The sequence below is a fragment of the Aquarana catesbeiana genome, linkage group LG07 (genome assembly GCF_042186555.1).
Source record: "Aquarana catesbeiana isolate 2022-GZ linkage group LG07, ASM4218655v1, whole genome shotgun sequence".
Classification (NCBI taxonomy): Eukaryota; Metazoa; Chordata; class Amphibia; order Anura; family Ranidae; genus Aquarana; species Aquarana catesbeiana.
The window spans coordinates 131,432,178-131,457,879 of NC_133330.1; the positions used below are offsets into that span (position 1 = coordinate 131,432,178).

General features: G+C 46.6%; 1 protein-coding gene across 2 annotated transcripts in view; it reads left to right on the forward strand.

Annotated features, from left to right (window-relative positions):
• Window positions 1–25,702, forward strand: part of OGN (osteoglycin) — a 569,783-nt gene that overhangs the window by 429,031 nt on the left and 115,050 nt on the right. For both annotated transcript variants that reach the window (XM_073592675.1, XM_073592674.1), the window contains exon 4: window positions 6,735–6,937. In XM_073592675.1, coding sequence (XP_073448776.1) covers window positions 6,735–6,937 — 203 coding nt within the window. The remainder of the gene's footprint in view (window positions 1–6,734; window positions 6,938–25,702) is intronic.

Here is a 25,702-nt window from a genome sequence, read left to right on the forward strand (position 1 = left end):
TAGCTGATGTGCTACACATTGGGGGACCCGATGTGATCACGGGCACAAGAGCCAGAACAAGGATTTGTGTGTGTAAACACACAAATCCCTCTTTTAACAGGGGAGGAGAAACAAATCGTCTGTTGCTACTAAGTAGGAACAACAATCTGGCTCCTCCTCTAGTCAGTCACATCCCCTCACAGTTAGAAACACACCTAGGGAACACACTTAACCCCTTGATCACCTCCTAGTGTTAACCCCTTCCCTGCCATTGACATTTATACAGTAATAAATGGCTATTTTTAGCTATGATCGCTGTATAAATGTCAGTGGTCCCAAAAAAGTGTCAAAAGTGTCCGATCTGTCCGCCCCAATGTCGCAGTCCTGATAAAAATCCCTAATGCCTCCATTACTAGTAAAAAAAAATAAAAATAATAAAAATGCCATAAATCTATCCCCTATTTTGTAGACGCTATAACTTTTGAGCAAACCAATCAATATACGCTTATTGCGATTTTCTTTTACCAAAAATATGTAGAAGAATACATATTGGCCTAAACTGATGAAGACAATTTTTATTTTATTTGGGATATTTATTATAGCAAAAAGTAAAAAATATTGTATTTTTTTCGAAATTGTCCCTCTTTTGTTTATAGCGCAAAAAATAAAAACCGCAGGAGGTGATCAAATACCACCAAAAGAAAGCTCTATTTGTGGGAAAAAAAGGACATACATTTTTGTTTGGGTACTGCGATGCAGTGTCGTATTTCAAAAAATGGCCTGGTCAAGAAGGGGGTAAATTCTTCCAGGGGCTGAAGTGGTCAAATAACACAACATACAGGGATATGGGAAACGATTATCGACACTGACACATGTACATCTACACAGGTTGAACTGGATGGACTGTTGTCTTTATTCAACCTTACTTACTATGTAACTATGTTTGCAAGGACATAAGAAAGAGTGTTAAAAGGGTAACAAACCCTAAACAAGCATTTATTATATTGCCGTTTACCAATTCTTAGACTGCATTCATTTTCTTTTTTACACTTTCTTCTGTATGCATCTGCTGATCCAGCCAGTAAGTCTGTTTTTCAAAAGCAAAAGCTGAATGAGAATTGAGACAAACCATTTACCACTGACATGGGGTGCTTACAATAATCATATTTTTTTATTTATGTAAAATCTTTATCCTAAAAGGAAAAAACTTACTGTAACTGCTTAGAAAGTATTAGCTGAACTTTGGCTTTGATTTGTTATTGTATTTAAGTCTGTTAGTACATCTAACACTCCCCTCTCTCCAGATTGACAATGCTGCTTTCCAAAGGTGCCCCCTGTGCTCCTTCATCCAGAGTTGGGGCAATCTAATACAGGAGGTGTGTTACTGGCCAGATCATCAGTGGAAAACAGAGGCATAGAAGCCTAAAAAAGAAAACTAATGCAGCCACCACATCTAATGGATTGGTAATCTGCAATATATTACATATTTGGTTTTGGGTTTAAGACTGCTATAAGGTGTCAAGGGGGATGAGAATAGAGGGTTAGTGTGAAGGAGCCAGCTGAATCTGCAGGCAGGCAGTAGGCACTGTGCATGGTATGCTGCTGTAGCTGGCTTCAGTTGCTGCCTCTGTGCATTCCGTTGCCTAGTGGCTGCTGCAGTGCTGGAGCTCACAGCGGGGGCCATCAAATTAGGCTGCAATCACATGAACATTTAGCCATGGTGTGAATCCGAGCGGCAAGAATCTATTGATTCCTGCTGCGGCGGTGCATCCCGTCCAGCCACAATTACCACAGGAAATCGCTGGCTGTGCAAACAGTCACAAATAGCTGTGGATGCAGACAGCCTGTCATTGCACTCTACGGGCTCAACAGCTACAGCTATCCAGGGCCATCTTTAATATTGATTGGACCCTGGGCAAACATTTTTTTGGTGCCCCCCCTTCCCCCATGCAATTTCGCTCTCCACGCCAACATCCCAAAAACAAATAAACACGCACATAGACTTATCTCAAAAAACTTTAGTAATGTAAACATAAAGAACTGGTCCACACTCACTGGTTGCTAGAGGTTACTGCACAATAGAGATGAGCTGAACACCCCCCCCTGTTCGGTTTGCACCAGAACATGCGAACAGGCAAAAAATTTGTTCGAACACACGAACACCGTTAAAGTCTATGGGACTCGAATATGAATAATCAAAAGTGCTAATTTTAAAGGCTTAGATGCATGGTATTGTCATAAAAAGTGTTTGGGGACCTGGGTCCTGCCCAGGGGACATGGATCAATGCAAAAAAAAGTTTTAAAATCGGCCTTTTTTTCGGGAGCAGTGATTTTAATAATGCTTAAAGTGAAACAATAAAAGTGTAATATTACTTTAAATTTTGTACCTGGGGGGTGTCTATAATATGCCTGCACAGGGGCGCTTGTTTCCCTTGTTTAGAACAGTCTGACAGCAAAATGACATTTCAAAGGGAAAAAAAAAGTCATTTAAAACTACTCGCGGCTATTAATGAATTGTTGGTCCGACAATATACATAGAGTTCATTAATAAAAACGGCATGGGAATTCCCCACAGGGGAACCCCGAACCAAATTTTTTTTTTAAAAATGGCGTGGAGGGTCCCCCTAAATTCCATACCAGGCCCTTCAGGTCTGGTATGGATATTAAGGGAAACCCCGGACAAAATTTGTTTAAAAAAATGGCATGGGGATCCCCCTCAAAATATATACCAGACCCTTCAGGTCTGGTATGGATTTTAAGGGGAACCCCGCGCCAAAATTTTTTTAAAAAATGGCGTAGGGTCCCCCCAAAAATCCATACCAGACCCTTATCCGAGCACGCAACCTGGCAGACTGCAGTAAAAGAGGGGGGGCGAGAGTGCTCCCCCCTCCTGAACCATACCAGGCCACATGCCCTCAACATTGGGAAGGTGCTTTGGGGTAGCCCCCCAAAGCACCTTGTCCCCATGTTGGGGGACAAGGGCCTCATCCCCACAACCCTTGCCCGGTGGTTGTGGGGGTCTGCGGGTGGGGGGCTTATCGGAATCTGGAAGCCCCCTTTAACAAGGGGACCCCAGATCCCAGCCCCCCGTGTGAAATGGTAAGGGGGTACAAAAGTACCCCTACCATTTCACAAAAAAACTGTCAAAAATATTAAAAATGACAAGAGACAGTTTGACAATTCCTTTATTTAAAGTCTTCTTTCTTCTATCTTCTTTCTTCTATCTTCTTTCTTCTATCTTCCTTCGGGTTCTTCCTCCATCTTCAGGTTCTTCCTCCATCTTCTGGTTCTTCCTCCATCTTCTGGTTCTTCCTCCGGTGTTCTCGTCCGGCATCTTCCTCGGGCCGCTCCGCATCTATGATGGGAGGCTCCCGCTGTGTGACGCTTCTCGTCTTCTGACGGTTCTTAAATAACGGAGGGCGGGGCCACCTGGTGGTCCTGCTCTCCGTTATTTAAGAACCATCAGAAGATGAAGACGAGAAGCGTCACACAGCGGGAGCCTCCCATCATGGATGCAGAGCTGCCCGAGAAGAAGAAGGGAAGAAGACGCCGCGGAGGAAGATGCCGGACGAGAACACCAGAGGAAGAACAAGAAGATGGAGGAAGAAACCAAAGGAAGATAGAAGAAAGAAGATAGAAGAAAGAAGATGGAAAAAAGAAGACTTCAAATAAAGGAATTGTCAAAAACTGTCTCTTGTCATTTTTAACATTGACAGTTTTTCTGTGAAATGGTAGGGGTACTTTTGTACCCCCTTACCACTTCACACAGGGGGTGCTGGAATCTGGGGATCCCCTAGTTAAAGGGGACTTCCAGATTCCGATAAGCCCCCCACCCACAGACCCCCACAGTCACCGGGCAAGGGTTGTGGGGATGAGGCCCTTGCCCCCATCAACATGGGGACAAGGTGCTTTGGGGGGCTACCCCAAAGCACCCTCCCAATGTTGAGGGCATGTGGCCTGGTATGGTTCAGGGGGGACGCTCTCTTGTCCCCCCCACTTTTCCTGCGGCCTGCCAGGTTGCATGCTCGGATAAGGGTCTGGTATGGATCTTTGGGGCGACCCCACGCCTTTTTTTTTAATTTTGGCGCGGGGTTCCCCTTAAAATCCATACCAGACCTGAAGGGTCTGGTATAGATTTTGAGGGGGACCCCCAAGCCATTTTTTTTTAAAATTTTGGCCAGGGTTCCCCTTAATATCTATACCAGACCTGAAGGGCCTGGTATGGAATTTAGGGGGACCCCCACGCCATTTTTTTTTTTTGGGGTTCGGGGTTCCCCTGTGGGGAATTCCCATGCCATTTTTATCAATGAACTTTTATGTGTATTGTCGGACCGACAATTCATTAATAGCCGCGAGTAGTTTTAAATGACTTTTTTTCCTTTGAAATTTCATTTTGCTGTCAGACTGTTCTAAACAAGGGAAACATGCGCCCCTTTACAGGCATACTATAGACACCCCCCAGGTACGAAATTTAAAGGAATATTAAACTTTTTTTGTTTCACTTTAAGCATTATTAAAATCACTGCTCCCGAAAAAACAGCCCTTTTTTAAAACTTTTTTTTGCATTGATCCATGTCCCCTGGGGCAGGACCCAGGACCCCAAACACTTTTTATGACAAAAACTTGCATATAAGCCTTTAAAATTAGCACTTTTGATTTCTCCCATAGACTTTTAAAGGGTGTTCAGCGGCTTTTGAATTTGCCGGGAACACCCCAAATTGTTCGCTGTTCGGCCAACTGGCGAACAGCCGATGTTCGAGTCGAACATGAGTTCGACTCGAACTCGAAGCTCATCCCTACTGCACAACCTTACTGCTCACTGATTGGTTGTTAAAGGTTACTGTACATCCTTGCTGCTCACTGATTGGGTGCTAGAGGTTACTGCTTATCATTGCCACTCACTGGTTTCTAGAGGTTACACCACATCATTACCGTTCACTGATTAGTTGCTAGAGGTTACTGCACATCCTTACCGCTCACTGATTGGTTGCTGAAGTTTACAGCCTTTTATCATCCATTTATTTACAACACATGCCTGTGGAGAAACAATAATTACCATACTTACGCACCAAAAACATGTCAGCAGACACAAAATAGGTACCAAACTTACACACAAGAAATACACCCGCAAACACCAAATCAGTTATAGAGTTAGTACCATACTGACACACCAGAAACATGTCAACAGATACAGAGTCAGTACCATACTGACAAACCAGAAACGTGTCCGCAGACAAAGAGTCGGTATCATACTGACACACCAGAAACATGTCTGTAGGGCAGTGTACAGAGGTGATTAGAACGTAGGGCAGTGTACAGAGATCAGTAGGGCAAAGGACAGGGGATCAAGAGAGAGCACAGTATGGGAGGGTCAGCATGGTACAGTAAAAGGGGTCAGGAGAGCGCATGGCACAGTGCAGGGAGCAAGGGAAAAGTACGAGGGGGGGCAGGAGGACACAGTACGGTGGGCAGGAGGGCATACACCAGGGGGTCAGGAAGGCAGAATATGGAGATTGGGAGGGCACAGTACGGGGGATGGAAGGGCAGAGTATGGGGGGTGGGAGGGAACACACCAGGGGGGTCAGGAAGGAACACACCAGAGGGGGTAGGAAGGGCACACACCAGGGGACAGTGACAATGCTTTAGTTAATGCTACATGAAAAAGCCATCTTCTATGCATTCAGATAAAAATCCTTCTGTGTGCAGAAACCCCCCTTAGCCCCCTAATAATTACCTGAGCCCCATCTCTGTCCAGCGACGTCCACGAGTGTGTTGACCATCCGAGACTCTCCCTTCTGATTGATTGAGACCAGCAGCTGCACCCTTGGCTCTCGCTGCCGTAGATCAAAGCCAGTCAGCCAATCAGGAGAGCGAGGGAGTGGACCCGGGCCGCAGCTCCATGTCTGAATAGACACAGGGAGCTGTGACTCGGCTCAGGTGCCCCCACAGCAAGCTGCTTGCTGTGGGGGCACTCGACAGGAGGGAGGGGCCAGGAGCACAGAAGTGGAGGATCCGGGCTGCTCTGTGAAAATCAACTACAACAGAGCAGGTAACTATAACATGTTTGTTATTTTTATAGAAAAAAAAAACAAGACTCTACAATCACTTTAACTGGCTTTAGCCTGCTGTCAGCACAAAACGGGTCACAAGAGTGCCGAATGAACTGCACTCCTGTGATCCATAGAAGTATGGCCAAAAAAGCATTGGCCATACTTCTCATTTAATGTAATAATTACCACTAAAAATAATTGTGATATTTAGAACATGGGGGGTGTTAAAAAATCACCTGCCCCCGGCTTCAACTATGCTTTTTTGTTTTGTCACTGCTGGACCTTCTGTCCTGAAGAAACACTAATACAGCAGGTATTTTAGATGGACAGGACAGCTTAATTGTTATGCATGTAGAGTTTTTCCAGTTATTTTGTGTGTAGAATAATGGTTTACATAGTGTATGCACCTTGCAAAACCTTGGAATCAGTATACATGCTTACTACCGGTGTGTTTTGTTGTTTTGTTTTTTCTTTAGCCATGATAACTACAGCTCTCAAATATAGGTCAAATTAAAGTATGGTATTGGTTTAATGATATGCCCATTTTAAATGAATGCCCTGCCCCCAATTAAAATAGATTCTCCATCTACAATGACTTGCTAGATGCACAGCAAAAAAAGATGTCCATAGAATTTTTTGGAATGTTGGCAACTATGATCTCTGAACTGAAAAAAAATAAATAATTGTTTTGTTTGTTCTTCCCAGCTACTTTACGGAGAATTGATCTGACTGGAAATGTTATAGAAGAGATAGAAGAAAAGGCTTTTGAAAAGCTTGTCTTACTTGAGCAGCTTTCCCTTGCTGAAAACAAACTGACAAGGATTCCAGTCTTGCCAACAAAACTAACCTCTTTCAATGCCAATAATAACCTTATCAAAAGCAAAGCAATCAAAGCAAATGCATTTAAGGTAACATCCAAATCATTAATACATGCATTATTAGCAAGTGGTCATACAATTGCACTATTATTATCACCTAATTTGCCCTTTCATTACCATGACATCTTGGCAAAGGGGTACATCATCCAAATACTTTCTCGTACATCACGGGACACAGAGCAGCCATATACATTACTACATGGGTCATGCGCTACCTATAAGTTAATGGACACTGGTAGAATAACCAAAAACAGGAAGTGATCCCCTATATAACCCCTCATACAGGAAGTACTCCAGTGTCTAAAATAGTGCATGGTCACTTTTGAGCTCTCTGTGAGCTTCCATGCTGTAATCCCGCACAGGTTCTTAAGAATCAAAGGACAGCGTTTCTAGATCGGATCCATTTCAAAAAGCTACTATGCTAAGATAAATGGTACCCGAGCTTGGTCATCCCTTTAATCCAGGTCACATATTATTTACACAGGTTCTGAGGCTGATTTAATGCAGAGAAGGCACCAAGTGAGTTTAATTACCACCTTAATCAGCCACAGAACCTGTGTAAATAATGTGTGTTCTGGATTAAAGGGATAATGTGGCAACCCTACCCGAGCCTCGTAAAGAAGATTAAAGGATCAACAGCAAGGTTTTGCTTGTAATGCAACCTTCGGGTGCTGGACCCTGGTAGTGGAATACTGGACACCACAGTGCTAAGGCATTCCTGCAGGGTGCTGTACAGGTCCAAGGCAGTGGACCCTCATGCTAAAAGGGTACCCAGTCCTTGAAGGTCCTTGGTGACAGAACCCACCGCGATGGGTGAAGGCTGGACCTCTGGCTTAGGCTATTGTCCTGCGGCACCAAACCTTCCTTGCGAAGGGACGCCCCCACTCCTGCGGGTGGGGGGAAGGTTGCTGCAGTTTGCGGGACTATGGGGAATGCTAATTCAGGACAGGTGGGTCATCTCCACAGTGTCTCAGGGGTACAGGCTGGAATTACACAGTTACCCTCCCCAAAGATTTGTGAGGTCCAGTGTTCCCACGGACCTTTCGAGAAAGGTCTTATTACTCCAAGCACTAGACCGTTTAAGGTGGCAGGGGGTGATCATGGAGGTCCCAGTTCCCGAAAGGGGAACAGGGTTTTATTCAAATTTGTTCACGGTTCCAAAGCCAAATGGCGACATAAGACCAATTCTGGATCTAAGAGCACTGAACCAGTATCTCTCAGTGTGGCCCCTTCGAATGGAATCAGTCCGCTCTGTCGTGACCTCTCTTCAAGAAGATTTTGCGGCATCCATAGATATCAGGGATGCATACCTGCGCGTGCCAATTTTTCAACCTCAAAGGCTTTTGCGCTTTGTCATAGAGGAACAACATTTTCAGTTTGTGGCTCTGCCCTTTGGGCTCGCAACCGCACCCTGGGTCTTCATGAAGATCCTAGCACCCGTACTGGGTCTTCTAAGAACTTGAGTGATCTTGATTGCAGACTACTTAGACAATCTCCTACTCATCGTGGGATCAATCGCTGCAGGTTTTAATAAGGAACGTAACCTTTATGGTCCAATTCCTGGAACATCTCAGATGGATCATAAATTCAGAAATTGGCCCTAAAACCGGTTCTGTCTGGAATACTTAGGCCTTATCATGGACACAATCCAGGCAAGAGTGTTCTTGCCTCCAAGAAGGGTCGAGGCCATAATGGATCAGGTTCGGCAGGTAAGCCGAAAGAGAGGTCCGACTCTGCATGAGTCTTCTGGGAAGGATGGTTTCCTCATGCGAGGCAATTCTGTATGCCCAGTTCCATTCCACGGCATTGCAGCAGAATATTCTGTCTCCATGGAGCAGGAAGATGCAGGCTTTAGACATGTGCACACTGAAATATTTCATTTCGGAATTTCGTTTTCGTCCGAAAAATAAATTTATTTAGTTACTCCCGAAATTCGTTTTTATTTATTTAGTTTTTCGTTAAAAATTGCATTCGTCCAAAAATCCAAATTAAGGTCGAATCTGTCATTGAAGGCTTATGGTGTCTGTCTAATGTTCAAAGAAGATTCGACGAAGCAGCTAAACTGTACGACGCCGTATAGTTTACCTGCTCCGTCAAATCTTCTTAGAACTTTCAACAGACACCATAAGCCAAAGTACGTGTGTACTTAGTTCTAGCTATTTTACTGCTCCTCCTCTTTGGTTACAATCAGCCAATAACATTCATCATCATCATTATTTTTATTTATCTTTTCTCCCCTACGTCAAATCTTTTTCCCCTACGTCGAATCTTTTCTCTCTGTGTCGAATCTTTTCTCTCTATGTAGAATAATCTTGGACTAATAGAGTTAAGGTTAGGCACATTCGACCACAGGTTTAATGGACACAGATTGTTATTGTCATCATCATGTCGAATCTCCTATCTATATCGAACTGTTGCAGCAACGAAAATGAAAATAAAGCATTTTTTTATGTCGGATCTTTCGTTTTTCGGATTCTGCACTTTTGTTATCGTTTGTTAAAACGATAACGAAAATACCTGAAATTCGGATGAAAATGCATTCGGACGAAAACGAATGCACATGTCTAGCAGGCTTTGGATTCTTACATGATCATAACCCCCAAGGCTCAAAGGAAGTCACGTCTGGTGATTAGTAGACCAGAATCTGGTACAGGGAAGGTATTTTCTTCCACTGTCGTGGAAGGTAGTGACCACACAGATGCCAGTATTTCTGGCTGGGGGGCAGTCATGGAAAGATCCACAGTCCAGGGTGTCGTGGATATTCCACTACACTCTTGTGCTAATAAGCACCCATTTCCGTCTTAATGATATAAATGCATCTTACCTTTTGATCCTATGTCTCCCCTCTGGTTCCCCATTCCCCAGTAAACAGACATCAACACATTCTTACGTTCTCATCTCAGCATCTCCGCCTCCCTCCGCCCTGAGACTGCTTTTATTCACATATCAACAGGAAGTCCCAACTTGAGGGTTGTGCCTCCAACAGCTAAACGCCTCCTACAAAGTTTGTGACCTCACAGGAAATGAACAATACAGGAAATGACCATAAAAGGATTTAACAACACAGGAAAATGCAACAACCAATGAACAATGACTACAGGACATGATACAATATACAATAACCAAATAACGATGACTACAGTTCCTCGTGGATGGGAGATTATCTGCAGGTGTACGTCATGGCACCCCAAATATGTTGATCAGGCAAACAGGGGTGACAAGAGCGCACATCCACTAAACCGATAATGTCTTTGCAGAGCAAACACACACCCACCAGACGATCGTTCTGTGTATTGCACAGGGGCCCTTCGCTGGTGGACATGTCCTCTCTCCGTAAACACCTCTCTCCAAACAGGAAGTTTTCTACTACCTAACAGGTCTCAACCAGCATCAGTCTGCCCCAGTCAGCGCTTTAGAGCGGGCTGCGAGAGAACAAACACTGGGAGACTTATGACAATACTTTAAAATACATCTTCATAAAATTTTCCACAACAAGGGGAAATGAACTCTGAAGGAACAGGGATTGCCTATCAATGTGCTAGAGCTGCGAGCAATACGCCCCCCTGAATTACTGGACGTCAAAGTTACAGGGTCACCCGGTAAGGGTGCAAACCGACAATGCCACGACTGTGGCCTATGTCAACCATCAGGGTGGCACCAAAAGTCGTCTGGCCCACATGGAGGTCAGTCATGTGTTATCCTGGGCAGAAAGGCATGTGCCAGTGCTGTCTGGGGGTAGAGAACTGGAAAGCGGACTCAGCAGAATCTCAGCCGCCAACAGATACATCTAAGAGAGTGGTCTCTGCACCCACAGGTGTTTATGCAGATTTGCCAGTGGTGGGGTACACCGGATTTAGACCTGCTGGCATCCAGGTTCAACTGCAAGATTCAGCAGTTTGTATCCAGAGCAACAGATCAACTTGCGATTGGGATAGATGCTCTGGTAGTTCCCTGGACTCGGTTCTCTTTGATTTATGCATTCCCCCTGATTCCTCTTCTGCCACATCTTTTGCGCAGGATCCGAGAGGAGATGACATCAGTCATTCTGGTAGCTCCGGCCTGGACCAGAAGGGCCTGGTATCCAGAGGTAGTGAGATTAGCAGTAGGCAAGCCTTGGACGCTTACGCTGCGGTTCGATCTACTGTCACAGAGGCCTATATTCCACCTGAATTTACACTCGCTAAATTTGACGGCTTGACTATTGAAGCCAGGGTGCTAGGAGATTGTGGTGTCTCAGGACCTGGTGAATGCCAGAAAGGTGGTCACCAGGAAGATTTATCAGAGGGTTTGGAAGTTCTACATTGCGCAGTGTGAGACCAGAAGTTGGCATCCTTGCAGATATTTGGTAGAGAGAATTCTCTCTTTTCTTCAGTAAGGCTTGGATAAAAGATTGCCTTGACAACAATTAAAGGGCAGGTTTCAGCCTTATCAGTGTACTTCCAGAAGCCTTTGGCTTCACATTCCCTGGTCCGGACTTTTCTTCAGGGAGTGACTCACTTATTGCCTCCTATTAAATCACCTCTTTGCTCTTGGGATTTGAATTTGGTTTTGTCAGTGCTACAGGAGCAGCCTTTTGAACCAATCAACGAAGTTCCATTAGTTCTTTTGACATGGAAGTTGGCTTTTCATTTTGCAATTACTTCAGCTAGAAGGGTCTCTGAATTGGCGGCCCTTTCCTGTAAGGAGCCGTATTTGATTTTGCACCATGATAAAATGGTGCTACGTCCTGTTCCACCTTTTTTGCCTAAGGTAGTTTCTGAATTTCCTGGCTCGCCAGAAGAGAAGCAGTTGCACCTTTTGGATGTGGTGCGGTCAGAATCTATCTGGAAAGGTCTGCAAGCATCAGAAGTTCTGATGCGTTTTTTGTTTTGCCAGAAGGCCCCAAGAAGGGTCAAACGGCTTCTAAGGCATCCATTTCACTTTGGATTTGCGAGTTAATCACTCAGGCCTATGGTCTGAAAGATAAAGCTCCTCCCTTTGAGGTTAGAGCTCATTCTACAAGGGGTGTTGGAACCTCCTGGGCTTTTCGCCATCAGTCGTCAGTGGCTCAGATTTGCAAGGCCACTACTTGGTCTTCGGTACATACGTTTACAAGATTTTATCAGTTGGCTGTTAAGGCATCAGAGGACTCAGCTTTTGGCCACAGTGTCTTGCGGGCTGCTGTATAAATCTGATGTTTTCACACAGTGGTGTCTCCCTCCTCTCAAGGCTATTGCTCTGGGACGTCCCAGGTAGTAATGTATATGGCTGCGTCCCGTAATGTAAGAGAAAAAAAATTTTGATTTTTTTCTTTATAGTTACCTGTAAAATCCATTTCTTTGAGTACATCATTGGACACAGAAGCCCCTCCCCTCTCTTTTTGGGAGTTCATTGCTTGCTATAAAACTGGAGTACTTCCTGTAAGTGAGGGGTTATATAGGGCATCACTTCCTGTTTTTGATTATTCTGCCAGTGTCCATTCACCTATAGGTAGCGCATAACCCAGGTAGTAAAGTATATGGCTGCTCTGTGTCCCGTGATGTACTCAAAGAAACTGATTTTACAGGTAAGTATGAAGAAATAATCCAATTTTCAGGTTCATTATACAAAAGGTGTTCAGAGTCTAAAGTCGATCGAGCGTCTGATTTTTGCCAAAAGCGAGTGTAGCGGTGCCCCCATGGGGTTGCTATGTGTTACAGCATCCACACATTTCACCCTGCTGGTCAGACATTCATTAGGCACACTTCCTCAGTCAATGAACAGTCTCTTGCTTGTTTTTATTGTTTTTATTAGGGGATTAACTTGGTTGGGGAAAAGGGACATGGAATGCCCATAAGATGAATAGTTCTTTATATAATTAAAAGATGGTTGACTCTAAATTGACAGTCTTTTCCTTAGCACACTTCCTCCAGCACACTACTTTGGAGCACTAACTTAACCTCTCCTCCAGCACACTACTTTGGAGCACTTGCTTTACTGTCCAAATTTAGCTTCCTTTCACACCATTAGCACATGAATAGGCCTCACTCTGAATAAGTCCTATTGTCTTTTCTTGATAGCCCTTTGCAGGCAGGGGTCTGCAGTACCCCTTTGTGGTAGCAACCGATTTGATTGAGAAGAATAAATGCACTTGATGGACTACTGATCCCAGCAAGTCCGATTGCAAATCCTGCTCGCCCTCCTGGCTGCAGCGACTTGACACATAACACCCACAGTCTCTCCCTCTGGCTCTACATCCAACTCCTGGCATGTTTCTACCAGAGCTTTCCACTATGCTTTCCACTCACTGACACCTGGCCTGGATCCCTCCTGAATGACTTTCTCTGAACATGCTCCCAACTGTGTCTAAAAGCTCCTGTTCCAGGACACCTCTCTATCACCATGTAAAGAGAAGCTCCCTCCCAGCTCCCGAGCTAAGGTACACCCCCCCCAGGGTTTCCTCAGACACGAGTCTAACTCTGCATCATCCAGTTCACCCAGCCGACAACTCCTCCCCCAGCAGGCTGACCATGGGTATATATAGGAGGCCTGCCCCCTGCCAATCCTAGTTGGGGATTGGTCAGGGCTCCCACATGCACCCCATGTCACTACGGTGCTCTGCCCTGCCTCCTTTCCAAAACCTTCTCCCCGGACACAGAGGAGGCACCCAAGAGCTGAAGCACATGTCAGTCACCTACTGCTACACTAAACCACTTCCCTGCCCCAGATCAAAACAAACAGGCCTAGCTCACAGCATAGGCCTGCCTAAATTTACCTGCGCTGGCAGCTTACACAAAAACCTACACCTAGCACCTACCTACCTAAGGTATAGGTGCTACACGCGTGTGCAGGATTTTGTCTAGCATACTAACTATCCGCAAATTGTCGTTCGACAAACACGAACATAGTGACGTACTATGAGAGTATAAAGAGGAAGTTCATTTATCAAGCGCCACCCTTTGGGCCCCTTCTGCTAAATTCATGTTAGTAGAAGTTTGGTGAGCGTTGATTCGCACTTTTTTGTTAGATTATTTTTATTTGGATGGCAAATAGCATCTCTAATTACATTTCTGGGTTTTTTTTTCTGCACAAAAAAATGTGTAGAATACTTGGCTATGTGTTTTTCTTCAAATGACAGTTTGGGAGTAGGCAGTTATATTAAAAACAATGGAAAATTAACAAGGGACACCAACATAGTTGTATCTTTGATCTTAAAAACTCAGGGATAATGGTGTTGGGGTGACTTCCCCAAAAAAACAACCATAATATTAATATTATTTATATCACTACAAAACAAATGCCTTTTTAAATAAGTTTGGCATAACTACATCAGTATCACCAGCAAAGCAGCTTCATTATTATCCCTTTAATGACTTCAATACCGGGCACTTACAGCCCCTTCCTGCCCAGGCCATTTTTCTCTTTCAGTGTTGTCACACTTTGAACAATTGTGGGGTCATGCTACACTGTAACCATGTGAAATTTTTATCCTTTTCTTCAAACAAATAGAGCTTTCTTTAGGTGGTATTTAATCACTGCTGGGTTTTTTATCTTTTCCTAAAAAAAAAAAAGAAAAAAATTTTGAAAAAAAAAAAGTTTTTCTTAGTTTCTGTCAGTCACTGATGGGCACTGATGAGGTGGCACTTATGGGCACTGATGAGGCGGCACTTATGGGCACTGATGAGGCGTAACTGATGAGGAGGCACGAATATGCCGCACTTATGGGCACTGATAGGTGACACTGATGAGCACTGATAGGCGGCACTGGTGGGCACTGATGGGTGGCATTGGTGGGCACTGATGGGTGGCACAGATAGGTGGTGCTGGTGGGCACAGATAGGCAGCACTGGTGGGCACTGATGGGTGGCATTGATGGGCAGCAGTGATGGGTATTGATGGGCAGCAGTGATAGCCAGCACTGACTAATGTGTACTGATTGCTGGCACTTGTGGACACTGTTTGCTGGCACAGGTGGGCACTCACTTCTGTCACTGGTGGGCACACTGCTGGCACTGGTGGGCACTCACTTCTGGCACTGCGGGCACTTTATTATAATCGGGGCACTGATTATCAGTCCCTTGATTACATGCCTAGATGTCCTCTGTGAGGAGATGCAGCTGATCAGCTCTCCTCGCTTCACAATCTGTCAGTGTGAGGCGAGGAGCGCCGATTACCGGCATCCCTGTGTTTACATGTGACCAGCTGTGGTTGGATCGATTGGATTAGATGTGATCGCGGCTGCGGCTCTTTACAGAGATTGGGGTCATGCCATGTCCTAGCAACACAACGCGGCCGTGATCACCATACTTTGTGCCCCTGGGGATGCACAAGAGCGTGCCGTTATATGACGTCCACCCAGAACGAGAGCCGCACCGCCCCGCCGTCATTTGACGGTGGGCGGGCGGCAAGTGGTTAAAGAAGCTGAGAATGCGCGCTGCATTGACATTTTATCAATTGCCGTGTCACAAAAGTTAATTCTAGATTACGAACAGTAGTTTACAAGACTGAACTTTTCCCGGTCATTCCTTGATTCCGATCATGCGTGTTTGTACTTTCGACTTTTGTGTGACGGTTTCTGTACTGACCATTAGGGATGGGCCGAACACCCCCCCGGTTCGGTTCGCATCCAGAACATGCGAACAGACTGAAAATTCACGTGAACATTCGAACACCGTTAAAGTCTATAGGACTCGAACGTGAGAAATCAAAAGTGCGAATTTTTAAGGCTAATATGCAAGTTATTGTCCTAAAAAGGGTTTGGGGACCCGGGTCTTGCCCCAGGGGACATGTATCAATGCAAAAGAAAGTTTTAAAAACAGCCGTTTTTCCGGGAGCAGTGATTTTAATGATGCTTAAAGTGAAAAAATAAAAGTGAAATATTCTTTTAAATATCATACCTAGGGGGTGTCTATAGTATGCCTGTAAAGTGGCACGTGTTTACCGTGCTTAGAACAGTCCCTGCACAAAATGAAATTTTTAATCGGAATATAAGTCATTTAAAACACTTGCGGATTTAATGTAATGTCGGGTCCCGGCAATATGGATGAAAATCAGTGAGACAAACGGCATGGGTACCCCCCCAGTCCTTTACCAGACCCTTTGGGTCTTGTATGGATATTAAGGGGAACCCCGTACCCAAATTAAAAAATGAAAAGGCGTTGGGCCCCCAGGCCCTATATACTCTGAACAGCAGTATACAGGCGGTGCAAACAAGACAGGGACTGTAGATTTGTTCTTATGTAGAATCTGTTTGTAATTTGGAATCAGGTACATTTTGTAAGTGTAGCTCCAGCTAAAAAATCTATTTTAAAGCTTTTTGGAAAACATAGGGAAGGGTTATCACCTCTGTAACATTTGTTTTGATGTCCGTTTCCCTGTTCAGAAGATTTCACCTCACTTTCTGTCCCAAAGACAATTGGATTTTGAAAATTTGGGGTTTTTAAGGGAAACAAGGATTGCTGATAAATCAGTGGAGGAGACACCTTTTTCCCATATTAACTCTTAGAGAGAATTTCCCTTCCTAGGGGTAGATTTCCTCCCACTTCCTGTTGTCTCCCTCCGTTTGTAAGTAGGAGTCGTTTGTAAGTAGGAGTCGTTTGTAAGTTGGATGGTTGAAAGTAGGGACCTGCCCTATATACTCTACAGAAAATTGGGCCTTAGGTGTTGGTGGTACCAGAACACTGTAAGCCCTCACAGTTACTCTTGCTGCACGCTGGAACGGGCCCTGCAGTGAAAAAGTATATCAAAAATTGTAATTTCATGCCCCTGTTGAACAGGGTCAGAAAAATTGGGCTTTAGGCACTGGTGCTGGTGCCCAGAACCAAAAATGTTCTTAGTAGCTATCAACATGAACATTGAGGAATAGGATAGTCACTCAGCATAACAAGATAGTCACTTAGCATCAGCATAGGCAGTCTTCAAGGGATCTCACATTCATAAAAAAATTAGTCGGTTACATCAGCATCAGGTGCTTGGTAGCTGGTGATCCAAGACTGATTCATTTTTATGAAGGTGAGCCGATCAACTGATTCGGTGGACAGGCGCACTCTGTGATCGTTTACAAAGCCTCCAGCGGCACTGAATTTGCGTTCCGAAAGAACGCTGGATGCAGGACAGACCAGTAGCTCAATTGCAAACTGCAAGCTCTGGCCAGTGGTCCATGCTCAAGACCCAGTAAACCAGTGGATTTTCGGTTGGAAAGGTCTCCAAGTCTGATCTGGCCCCCAGGTATTCCTTCACCATGTACAACAGATGCTGGCGATGGTTGCTGGAACCGATCATACCTTGGGGCTGCGGACTAAAAAATTGCCTGAACGCATTGGTCAGACGGCCACCATCTCCACCGCTCCTTCTGTGACTGACCGAAGCCTCAGCAACACGTTGTCCAGGACCAGGAATTTGTACCCTCCCAGGCTCTAGAAACACGTTGCACAAACCTTTCTGCAAGGCCTCCCGAAGATGTTTCATCCTCTGCGACGGCTGGATAAGTTCCGCAACCTTACCCTTGTAACGTGGATCAAGAAGGGTTGCCAGCCAGTAGTGAGCCCGCTCCTTGATCACACAAATCCGAGGGTCCTTTCGCAGGCTATGCAGGATCAGGGAGGCCATGCAGCATAGGTTTGCTGAGGCATTCTGAGTCCTCTGGGTCACTAAGGACGACCTGATCTGCAGCCACCTCCTCCCAGCCACCTACAAGTCCATAGGTTTCTGGGGACTGTAAACGATCCCTTGAAGACTGCTGCTGATGCTGAGTGCTAGGCTCCACCTCCATGCTGACACAATCCTCCTCCTCCTCTTCCTGCGAGATCGGCGGGCCCGCAGGAATACTGTCTGGAAAAAGGGGGCCTTGAGAGGTAAGGAAGTCCTCCTCTTCCTCCCTCTGTTCTGCCTTAAGTGCCCTGTCCATTATTACACGCAGCGTGTGCTCCAACAGGAAGACAATAGAGACAGTATCACTGATGCATGCACTGTCACTGCTCACCATCCTCATGGCCTCCTCAAATGGTGACAGGACAATGCATGTATCCTTGATCATGAGCCACTGGCGTGGCGAAAAAAAGTCAAGCTCCCCTGACCCTGTCCTGGTGCCATACTCACACAGATACTCGTTGATGACCCTCTGCTGCGCGTGCAGCTGGTGCAGCATTGCCAACGTTGAGTTCCACCTGGTGGGCACGTCACAGATGAGGCAGTTCTTGGGCAGGTTGCATTCCTTTTGAAGGTCAGCCAGCTGAGCATTGGCATTAAATGCCCACAAACTTTCCTGGCCTGCCTCAGGATATCCTGTAAGCCCGGGTACCTGCACAAAAACCGCTGCACCACCAAATTAATGACGTGAGCCAAACAGGGCACATGGGTGAAGTGTCCCTGTCGGAGGGCGGAGAGGAGGTTGTGCCATTGTTCCAAACCACCATCCCTGGCTGAAGCTGGCGTGGCGTCAACAACCTCTGAGCCTGCCCCTGCAGAGCTGACAGAATCTCTGCCCCAGTATGGCTCCTTCCCCCTAAGCAGACCAACTCAAGCACAGCATGGCATCTTTTTGCCTGAGTGCTTGCGTAGCCTCGAGAACGCCTATGGAGCACCGCTGGTTCTGAGGATAAATCTGCACAGGAAGAGGCTATAGAGGAAGAAGAAGAGGGGGTGGAGGATAGAGGTGTGGCAGAATCACCACACAAGCATTTTGGAGGCGTGGTGGTTGAACAAGCTCCAACAATACTACACCTTGTCCTGCATCCTTCCCAGCTGCCAGCAGGGTTTCCCAGTGCGCCGTGAAAGAAAGGTAACGGTAATATGCACCTTACCGCTGACCACCCTGTCTAACAAGGCCAAGACATTGCCTTCCACATGTCGGTAGAGAGCTGGAATTGCCTTACGAGAAAAAAATTGGCGTTTGGGAACCTGCAACTGAGGTACTGCACATTCCACAAATTCTCGAAAGGGGGCAGAGTCTACCAGCTGAAAAGGCAGCAGTTGGAGTGCTAGCAATTTAGCCAAACTAGCATTCAGCCGCTGAGCATGTGGATGGCTGGGACAGAATTTCTTTTGCCGGTTTAGCAACTGGGGTAGGGAAATTTGCCTGCTACAATCGGATGTTGGTGTAGCGATAGCAGATTGCCCGCAAGTACTTGGCACACCTAATTCTACACCTTCATTCCTGTCAGTGCTGGTTTCTGAGAGGACTGAAGGTATAATGGGGTTGGAGATCCCAGCTGATGAGGAGCAAAGAGAGGTCCGCCTTGTTCTTTGGTGTGGGTCTTTTAAGTACTGTTGCCAATGGACTGCATGGGAGCTCGACATATGTCTGGTCAATCATGTGGTGCCCAAGCGGCTGCTGTTTTGGCCACGCTTGATACGCTTAAGATATATGTTGCAAACAGCAACAGTGCGATCTGCTGCACACGTCTCAAAAAAGGCCCACACCAAAGGACTTTTGGAAAAACGTGCAGAGTCAGCAGTGCCCTGCACATGTGGAGCTCTGTGGTGTGATGCAGTGGGTTGGCTGCCCTTAAGCTGGCCCCTGGAGGGCATCCTGCCTCATTGGAGATGTGCCTCCTCCTCCTCTCTATCAGGCACCCACGTAGAGTCAGTGACCTCATCATCCCCTCCCTCCTCGCCACTGGAGCAAACCTGGTAGTATGCTGCAGCTGGGGGAACATGACTGCCAGTTTCTTGGCCTTCTTGGGCACCCCCTCTCTCCGGGCTTACGTTACTGCCTTCATCCTCAACCTGGGTACCATCATCAGAGCCTTGAAAACGCTGCGCATCCTCCTGCAGCATGTACCCTACACTGTGGTAGAATAGTTTGGGGGACTCCTCAGGCCATGATGGTGGGGCAAGGGAAGGAGTGACTGATGACATTGAGACAGAAGAGGCCGCTTTGGCAGCTACATTGGCAGACAAAGTACCCTGAGCCTGGTTGACAGAGGATGAGAACGGCTTGGTCATCCACTCTACCAACTCTTCTGCATGTTGTGGCTCAACATGGCCAGCTGCCGAAAAAAAAGGACAAGCATGCCCCCCGGCCACATGCTGAGGATGCACCATGTCCACGACCAGCACTGTTTGCTGTAGACACAGAGCCTGCTTGCCCTCTTTTAGTGGCCTGTGAGCGTCTGCCTCTCCTTGGTGGCCTTCAAGACATACTGTACAATTAGATTAGCAAAACAACTCCTGGAGCTTATTAAAAACAGTACACCAGGAATGGCCTATAGTAAGGTATAGGCTTGGCTTGACTACAATGCAGTGGATATATATTTTATGAACCGCAGCTCAGTGAGTCATCTGCCTGGCTGAAAGTGTCTTTGAACACGTACTCAAGGAATGGCCTACAGACGACCCAAAGCATAGAAGTAAATCAACAAGAGAATGGCTTAAACAGAAGAAAATATGCCTTCTGGAGTGGCCCAGTCAGAGTCCTGACCTCAACCCGATTGAGATGCTGCCGCATGACCTCAAGATTCACACCAAACATCCCAAGAATATTGCTGAACTGAAACAGTTCTGTAAAGAGGAATGGTCAAGAATTACTCCTGACCGTTGTGCACGTCTGATCTGCAACTACAGGAAACATTTGGTTGAAGTTATTACTGCCAAAGGAGGTTCAACCAGTTATTAAATCCATTCTTTGTGTTTTATTAGTTTAAGCAGATTGTGATTGTCTATTGTTGTGACTTAGATGAAGATCAGATCACATTTTATGACCAATTTGTGCAGAAATCCATATCATTCCAAAAGGGTTCACATACTTTATAGAAATTGTACAGTGTGTATATTATATATATATATATATATATATATATATATATATATATATTTATGGTTGGAGCCCTATGTCCGATATGGACATAGATAACACTTATAGTCAAGATGAGACTTACCATTGGAAATAGACCTAAAAGTGTGGACTTACCATATGAAATGGACCTGAAAGTGTGCCTTGGTCTAATGGCCGGTATGCCAAAATAAGGGGGCATACCCTGGTTTAAGAAATGATTTTTCTGTAAAGAGAAATGAATAAAATGAATAGTTGAGAAATGTTGTGAAATGGGGATGGGAGGGTGGGTATCGCGCACAGGAAACCGACAAGCACCACAGGTGAGCGGGCTGCTTAAATACCCCCCGGGCTCCTCCCATAAATTCAGGCCACCATACTGGCCTTCCTACTTATGGTTGGAGCCCTATGTCCGATATGGACATAGATAACACTTATAGTAAAGATGAGACTTACCATTGGAAATAGACCTAAAAGTGTGGACTTACCATATGAAATGGACCTGAAAGTGTGCCTTGGTCTAATGGCCGGTATGCCAAAATAAGGGGGCAAAAACATTCAGGTAGGGTTATAATATTTATTGGTTTTCAGTTATTTATTGAGCCAATTTGGAGAATGCCTGTGCCATCTCTATTTGCGGATTGGGGATATACCGGGCGAAGCAGGCTGATTTCCATCTGCCTAGTCTTTTGATGATGTGGTCTGGAACCCCGTGGCGGGATGCTGCGGAGGCTACTCCGATGCGAAAGGAGTGTCCGGAATACTGACTAGGGTCAAGGTGAAGATTGCGGAGAAGTATCCTTATGTGTTTCACAAACTGAGAGGCGCTTAAGGGTTTAACTGGGAATGGTAGAAGGGGACTGGTGTCTGATTGCTCAGGCAGGAGTGACCGGAGTCGGTTGAGTACCGCGGCTGGACACCAGCTGTTGTTGGTTTTGTAGAGGTGAATGTTCACTCCTGAGCCCGTTTGCTGGGTTTTAGAGACCTCGAGGTGCAGGATGAAATGGTCTTGGTATGGAAGCAAGTGCCGTCTGCATAGTACTTGGTCTGTGGGTTTGTTAGAGGTGAATTCGCCAGGTCGCAAGAACCCATAGTAAGCTAAATATATGGCTGCTTGTAAGACCGTGCTGGGGAGCAGACCGAATGGCGAAGTAGCCAGAATAGTTGACATGTCCCTAAAGATAGGCCCCGTAATGGGTAAGCGCTTGGTGCTGATGACTGGTTGTTGTTTCTGAATGCCCCTTAGGATGGCTCGTATAGCGTGTGATGAGAACAGTGAAGATTTCGTGGGGTCTTCAAGCGTCAAGAAATGTTGGATGCCGGCTAGATATAGCCGAATGGTATTGTAGGATAAAGCCAGCTGCGTGTGACAGTGCGCAGTGAAGGCCAGTACCTGTTTGACATCTGTTGGTCCTTTACGGCAGGATGTGAGAAACTTATTGAACGCCTTCCAAGCTATCTGGTAGGCTTTGAGTGTGTTGTGCGAGAGTGAATGATTAATGAGTTGCGTTGCTCCGTGTAAATGTTGAACTAGTCCAGGGTCAGTTGTGACCAGACAGGGATAGGGGCCGACATTGGTTCGGCTTCGGGAACCTGTTCAAAAAAGGAGGTATAATTAAAACGTGACAGTGCGTCAGCAGCTAAGTTGTATCTGCCGGGAATAAATGCACAGTGTATATTAAACTGACGCTGTAAAGACAGTTGTACCAATCTGCGCAGGAAGGACATGACTGCTAGGGACTTGGACCTGCCTCTGTTGATGATGTCTGCTGTGGCCTGGTTGTCGGTGGTGAAGACTACGGTTTGTCCTGTCCAGTGGTGGCCCCAGAGCTGTGCAGCTGCCACTATGGGATAAAGTTCAAAGAGGGCAGATGTTTGAGTAAAACCGGGTATCAACAGTATCTGTTGAGGCCAGGGTCCTGAAAACCAATGGTGGCCAAAAATTGCCGCGAAACCTGTGGAGGCTGCAGCGTCTGTCACTACCTGGGGTGACAGGGGCAAAACCATGGGTATAAATAGGGATATGCCATTCCAGGCGGACAAGAATTCCTCCCACATAGATAGGTCCGCTATAGCTGCGGAGTCTAGATTTAAGATCTGATCGGGGTCTTGAGTTTCTGACAGGAATCTAAGCAGGCGTGATACAAAGGTGCGGCCTTGTGGAATAATTCGCATGGCGAAATTAAGCATTCCCAGGAGAGATTGCAACTGCTTTTTGGTACAGCCCTTGGTGTGTATGAATTCGTGAAGGACCGCCCTAATGCGTGTTAGTTTGTCGAGGGGGAGACTGGCTTGCATAGCGCAGGTATCCAAGCTGACCCCGAGAAAGGTGATGATGTGTGCTGGGCCGTCGACTTTGTGCTCGGCAATGGGGACATTGAGGTTTCCAAATATCACTCTGAGTTTGTCGAGGTCTCCTGGTGGCTTGCTGGGAGGTTCTATTAGTAGGAAGTCATCCAGGTAATGGATGACTTCTTGGCATTGACCCTTGTGTAACAGTATCCAAACCAGGGACTGAGCGAACGTGTCGAAGAGCCACGGACTACTCTTCGAACCGAAGGTCAGTTTTGTGGCAAAATAATATGCCTCCTTCCACTTGATGCCATGCCAGCACCAAAGGGATGGGTGGATGGGCAGGAGCTTGAAGGCATCCGAGATGTCGGCTTTGGAGAGCCAGGCACCTGTACCTGCTTTGATGATTGCTTGTATTGCCATGTCGACGGAGGAATATTTTAGGGAAAACTCTTCGGAGGGGATCAGGGAATTGAGACTGGGGATGTGGGAAGAATGAGGCGCAGACAGGTCGTACACCAAACGCAATTTATTCGTGAACTTGCCCTTGACAAGCCCAATAGGGCTGACTCTCCAGGTGCTGAAAGGGGGGCAAGTGAAAGGGCCTATAACATACTCTCGATCTACCTCTGCTTGTAAGAGCTGATCTATGGCTTGTTCGTCAATGGCTGCTGAACGAAGATTGGCACATTCGTGAGTACTGTGGGGTAGTGAAATGAGGCCGGTGTGAAAGCCTGCTGTGAAGCCTTGGATAAGGTAGGTGGCCAGGGAAGGGGTGGGATGTGAGGTGAGGTACAGTCCTAACCATAAGAGGTTGATCCGGCTTAGTCATGCCCTCTTGTGTTGTTTGACTTCACACAAATTCCTTGGGTGTGCTCTTTGGCATAAGGTGCAGATGTGGAGTAGGCGGCACTGGCTGAAGTTGCAGGACCCGTAGTTGTAGTTATTACAGATGGCTGCCCCTCCCACGGTTCGGACTGGACGTCCGAATTTGTCCACCTGAGGCGTTGGTTCAGGGGGCGACTGACCCTGAATTGTACCCGAGGTAGAGGGAAACTCGAAGGGCCGTCTGATCGCCGCATTGGCGCACCAGGTGGCAGTGTGGGTGGAGGACTGACAAATCGCACACAGAGGTGAGCGTAAGCCGGCAAAGTGGTGGCAGAAGAGCTCTGTGTCCATGAGACTCCAATTTGTCGTAGTCTGGAACTGTGTGAGTCTGGCGGCGGCCTTAGCGGAAAAGGAACGGTGGTAATCATAAAACGCAAATCCTCCATACTTGTAGCCCAAGTCTACCACCGTATGGAGATACAAGTCCAGCTCTTCCCGTCTGCTGGGGGTGGCTGAGCATAAGACGTCTCTGAGCATGCCAAAGGCCAGGGTAAATTCTGGGACCGATAACTTGCGGTTCAATCTGGGGTCTTTGGCTTTAAGGACCACCGATATGTCACCCCAGGAGTAGGCCTTATTTTCTGCCAGATCGTGCACGGAAATAAGGAGAGAGGCCAGGTTGATGTCCCTGCCGTCCAAAATGTCCTTCCTGATACTGGTTGGGACCAAATGGGAGGGGTAAACAATGGGGCTCCAGCCTGAGGTACCTGCAGGAAGGGGTGTCAAGGTTTGAGTTGCGATTGGGTCAGGGACAGCCGTGGCCGGTCGAGCCTCCAGGAGTGCCACCCTGGTTTGGACGTCTGTAACCGAGGTAGACAAGGATGACACCATCGTGTGTAATTGTGAGATAGCTGATGATATTGACTGGAGGGATGCCTGTTGGGTACTGGGTCCTGCTGCTGGTGGGGGGAAGAGGAGTTTGAAGAGCTCGCCTTTCCTCGCTGTGGCGGGGAAGGGAACACCTCTGCGTCTGAGCTCTGCCGTCAGTTTGGGGATAGTCCATCCCCTGAGGGACTGCACGCTGCCGCTCTCTGAGACCGGGGAAGGTGACAGGGGGGCCGTGAAGTCTTCGCTGCCGGCCTGAGACATAGTTGATCTGGTGAGAATCTCCTGTCTTGAGCTCTTATTTTCCAGTTGACTGTAACCTATTGGGGGTGACATGAATTTCAAGTTTTTCTTTGATCCCCTGAGTCATACTTACCCGACTTATTCTCCCATTTTTTTTTTTTTTTTTTACCTGGGGGGATATCGTCCAACCTGGTGCAGGCTGGACCTACTGAACTTTGACTGACCTAGAGGAAAATGAAAGGTGATAATTCGTGAAGGGATTGCTAACTAACTTGAAGCGACAATTTGCATGGTGCATGCAATCTTTGTGACAATGAAATGATTTGAAATGTTTGCCTTGATTATGAAATGAGTGAACTCCATGACAGAGGCCCGGCCCGGTCGTGTCGTGACTGATCCGACCGTGAACCGGGCTCTGGAGCATGTACTGAAATGAGGCAACTGAAAAACATTGGTGCACACCGGGACGAATCGGTGCCTGTTTGATGCATCTGGATTCGAATCGGAGCGCAGTATGAAATGAAATGAGAGAAATGTTTACCTTGACCGAGGCTCGAATTGGTTGTGCCGTATTTGCGACTGGCAACGAACCGAGCTCTGGTATAGGTATGGATACGGCCGAAACAAGTGAGGCATTCCGTGACGAATCGGTGCATCTCAGATGCGACTGGTTTCGAAACGGTGATGCGCTGTGGGAGTGAAATGGTAGTAATGGCATGACAGAGATGCGGATCAGTCGCCCGATATCTGCGACTAGCTATGATCCGGACTCTGGAGCATGTTTCAGAAATGAGGCCGAGCCCTGGGGCACGCCGTAA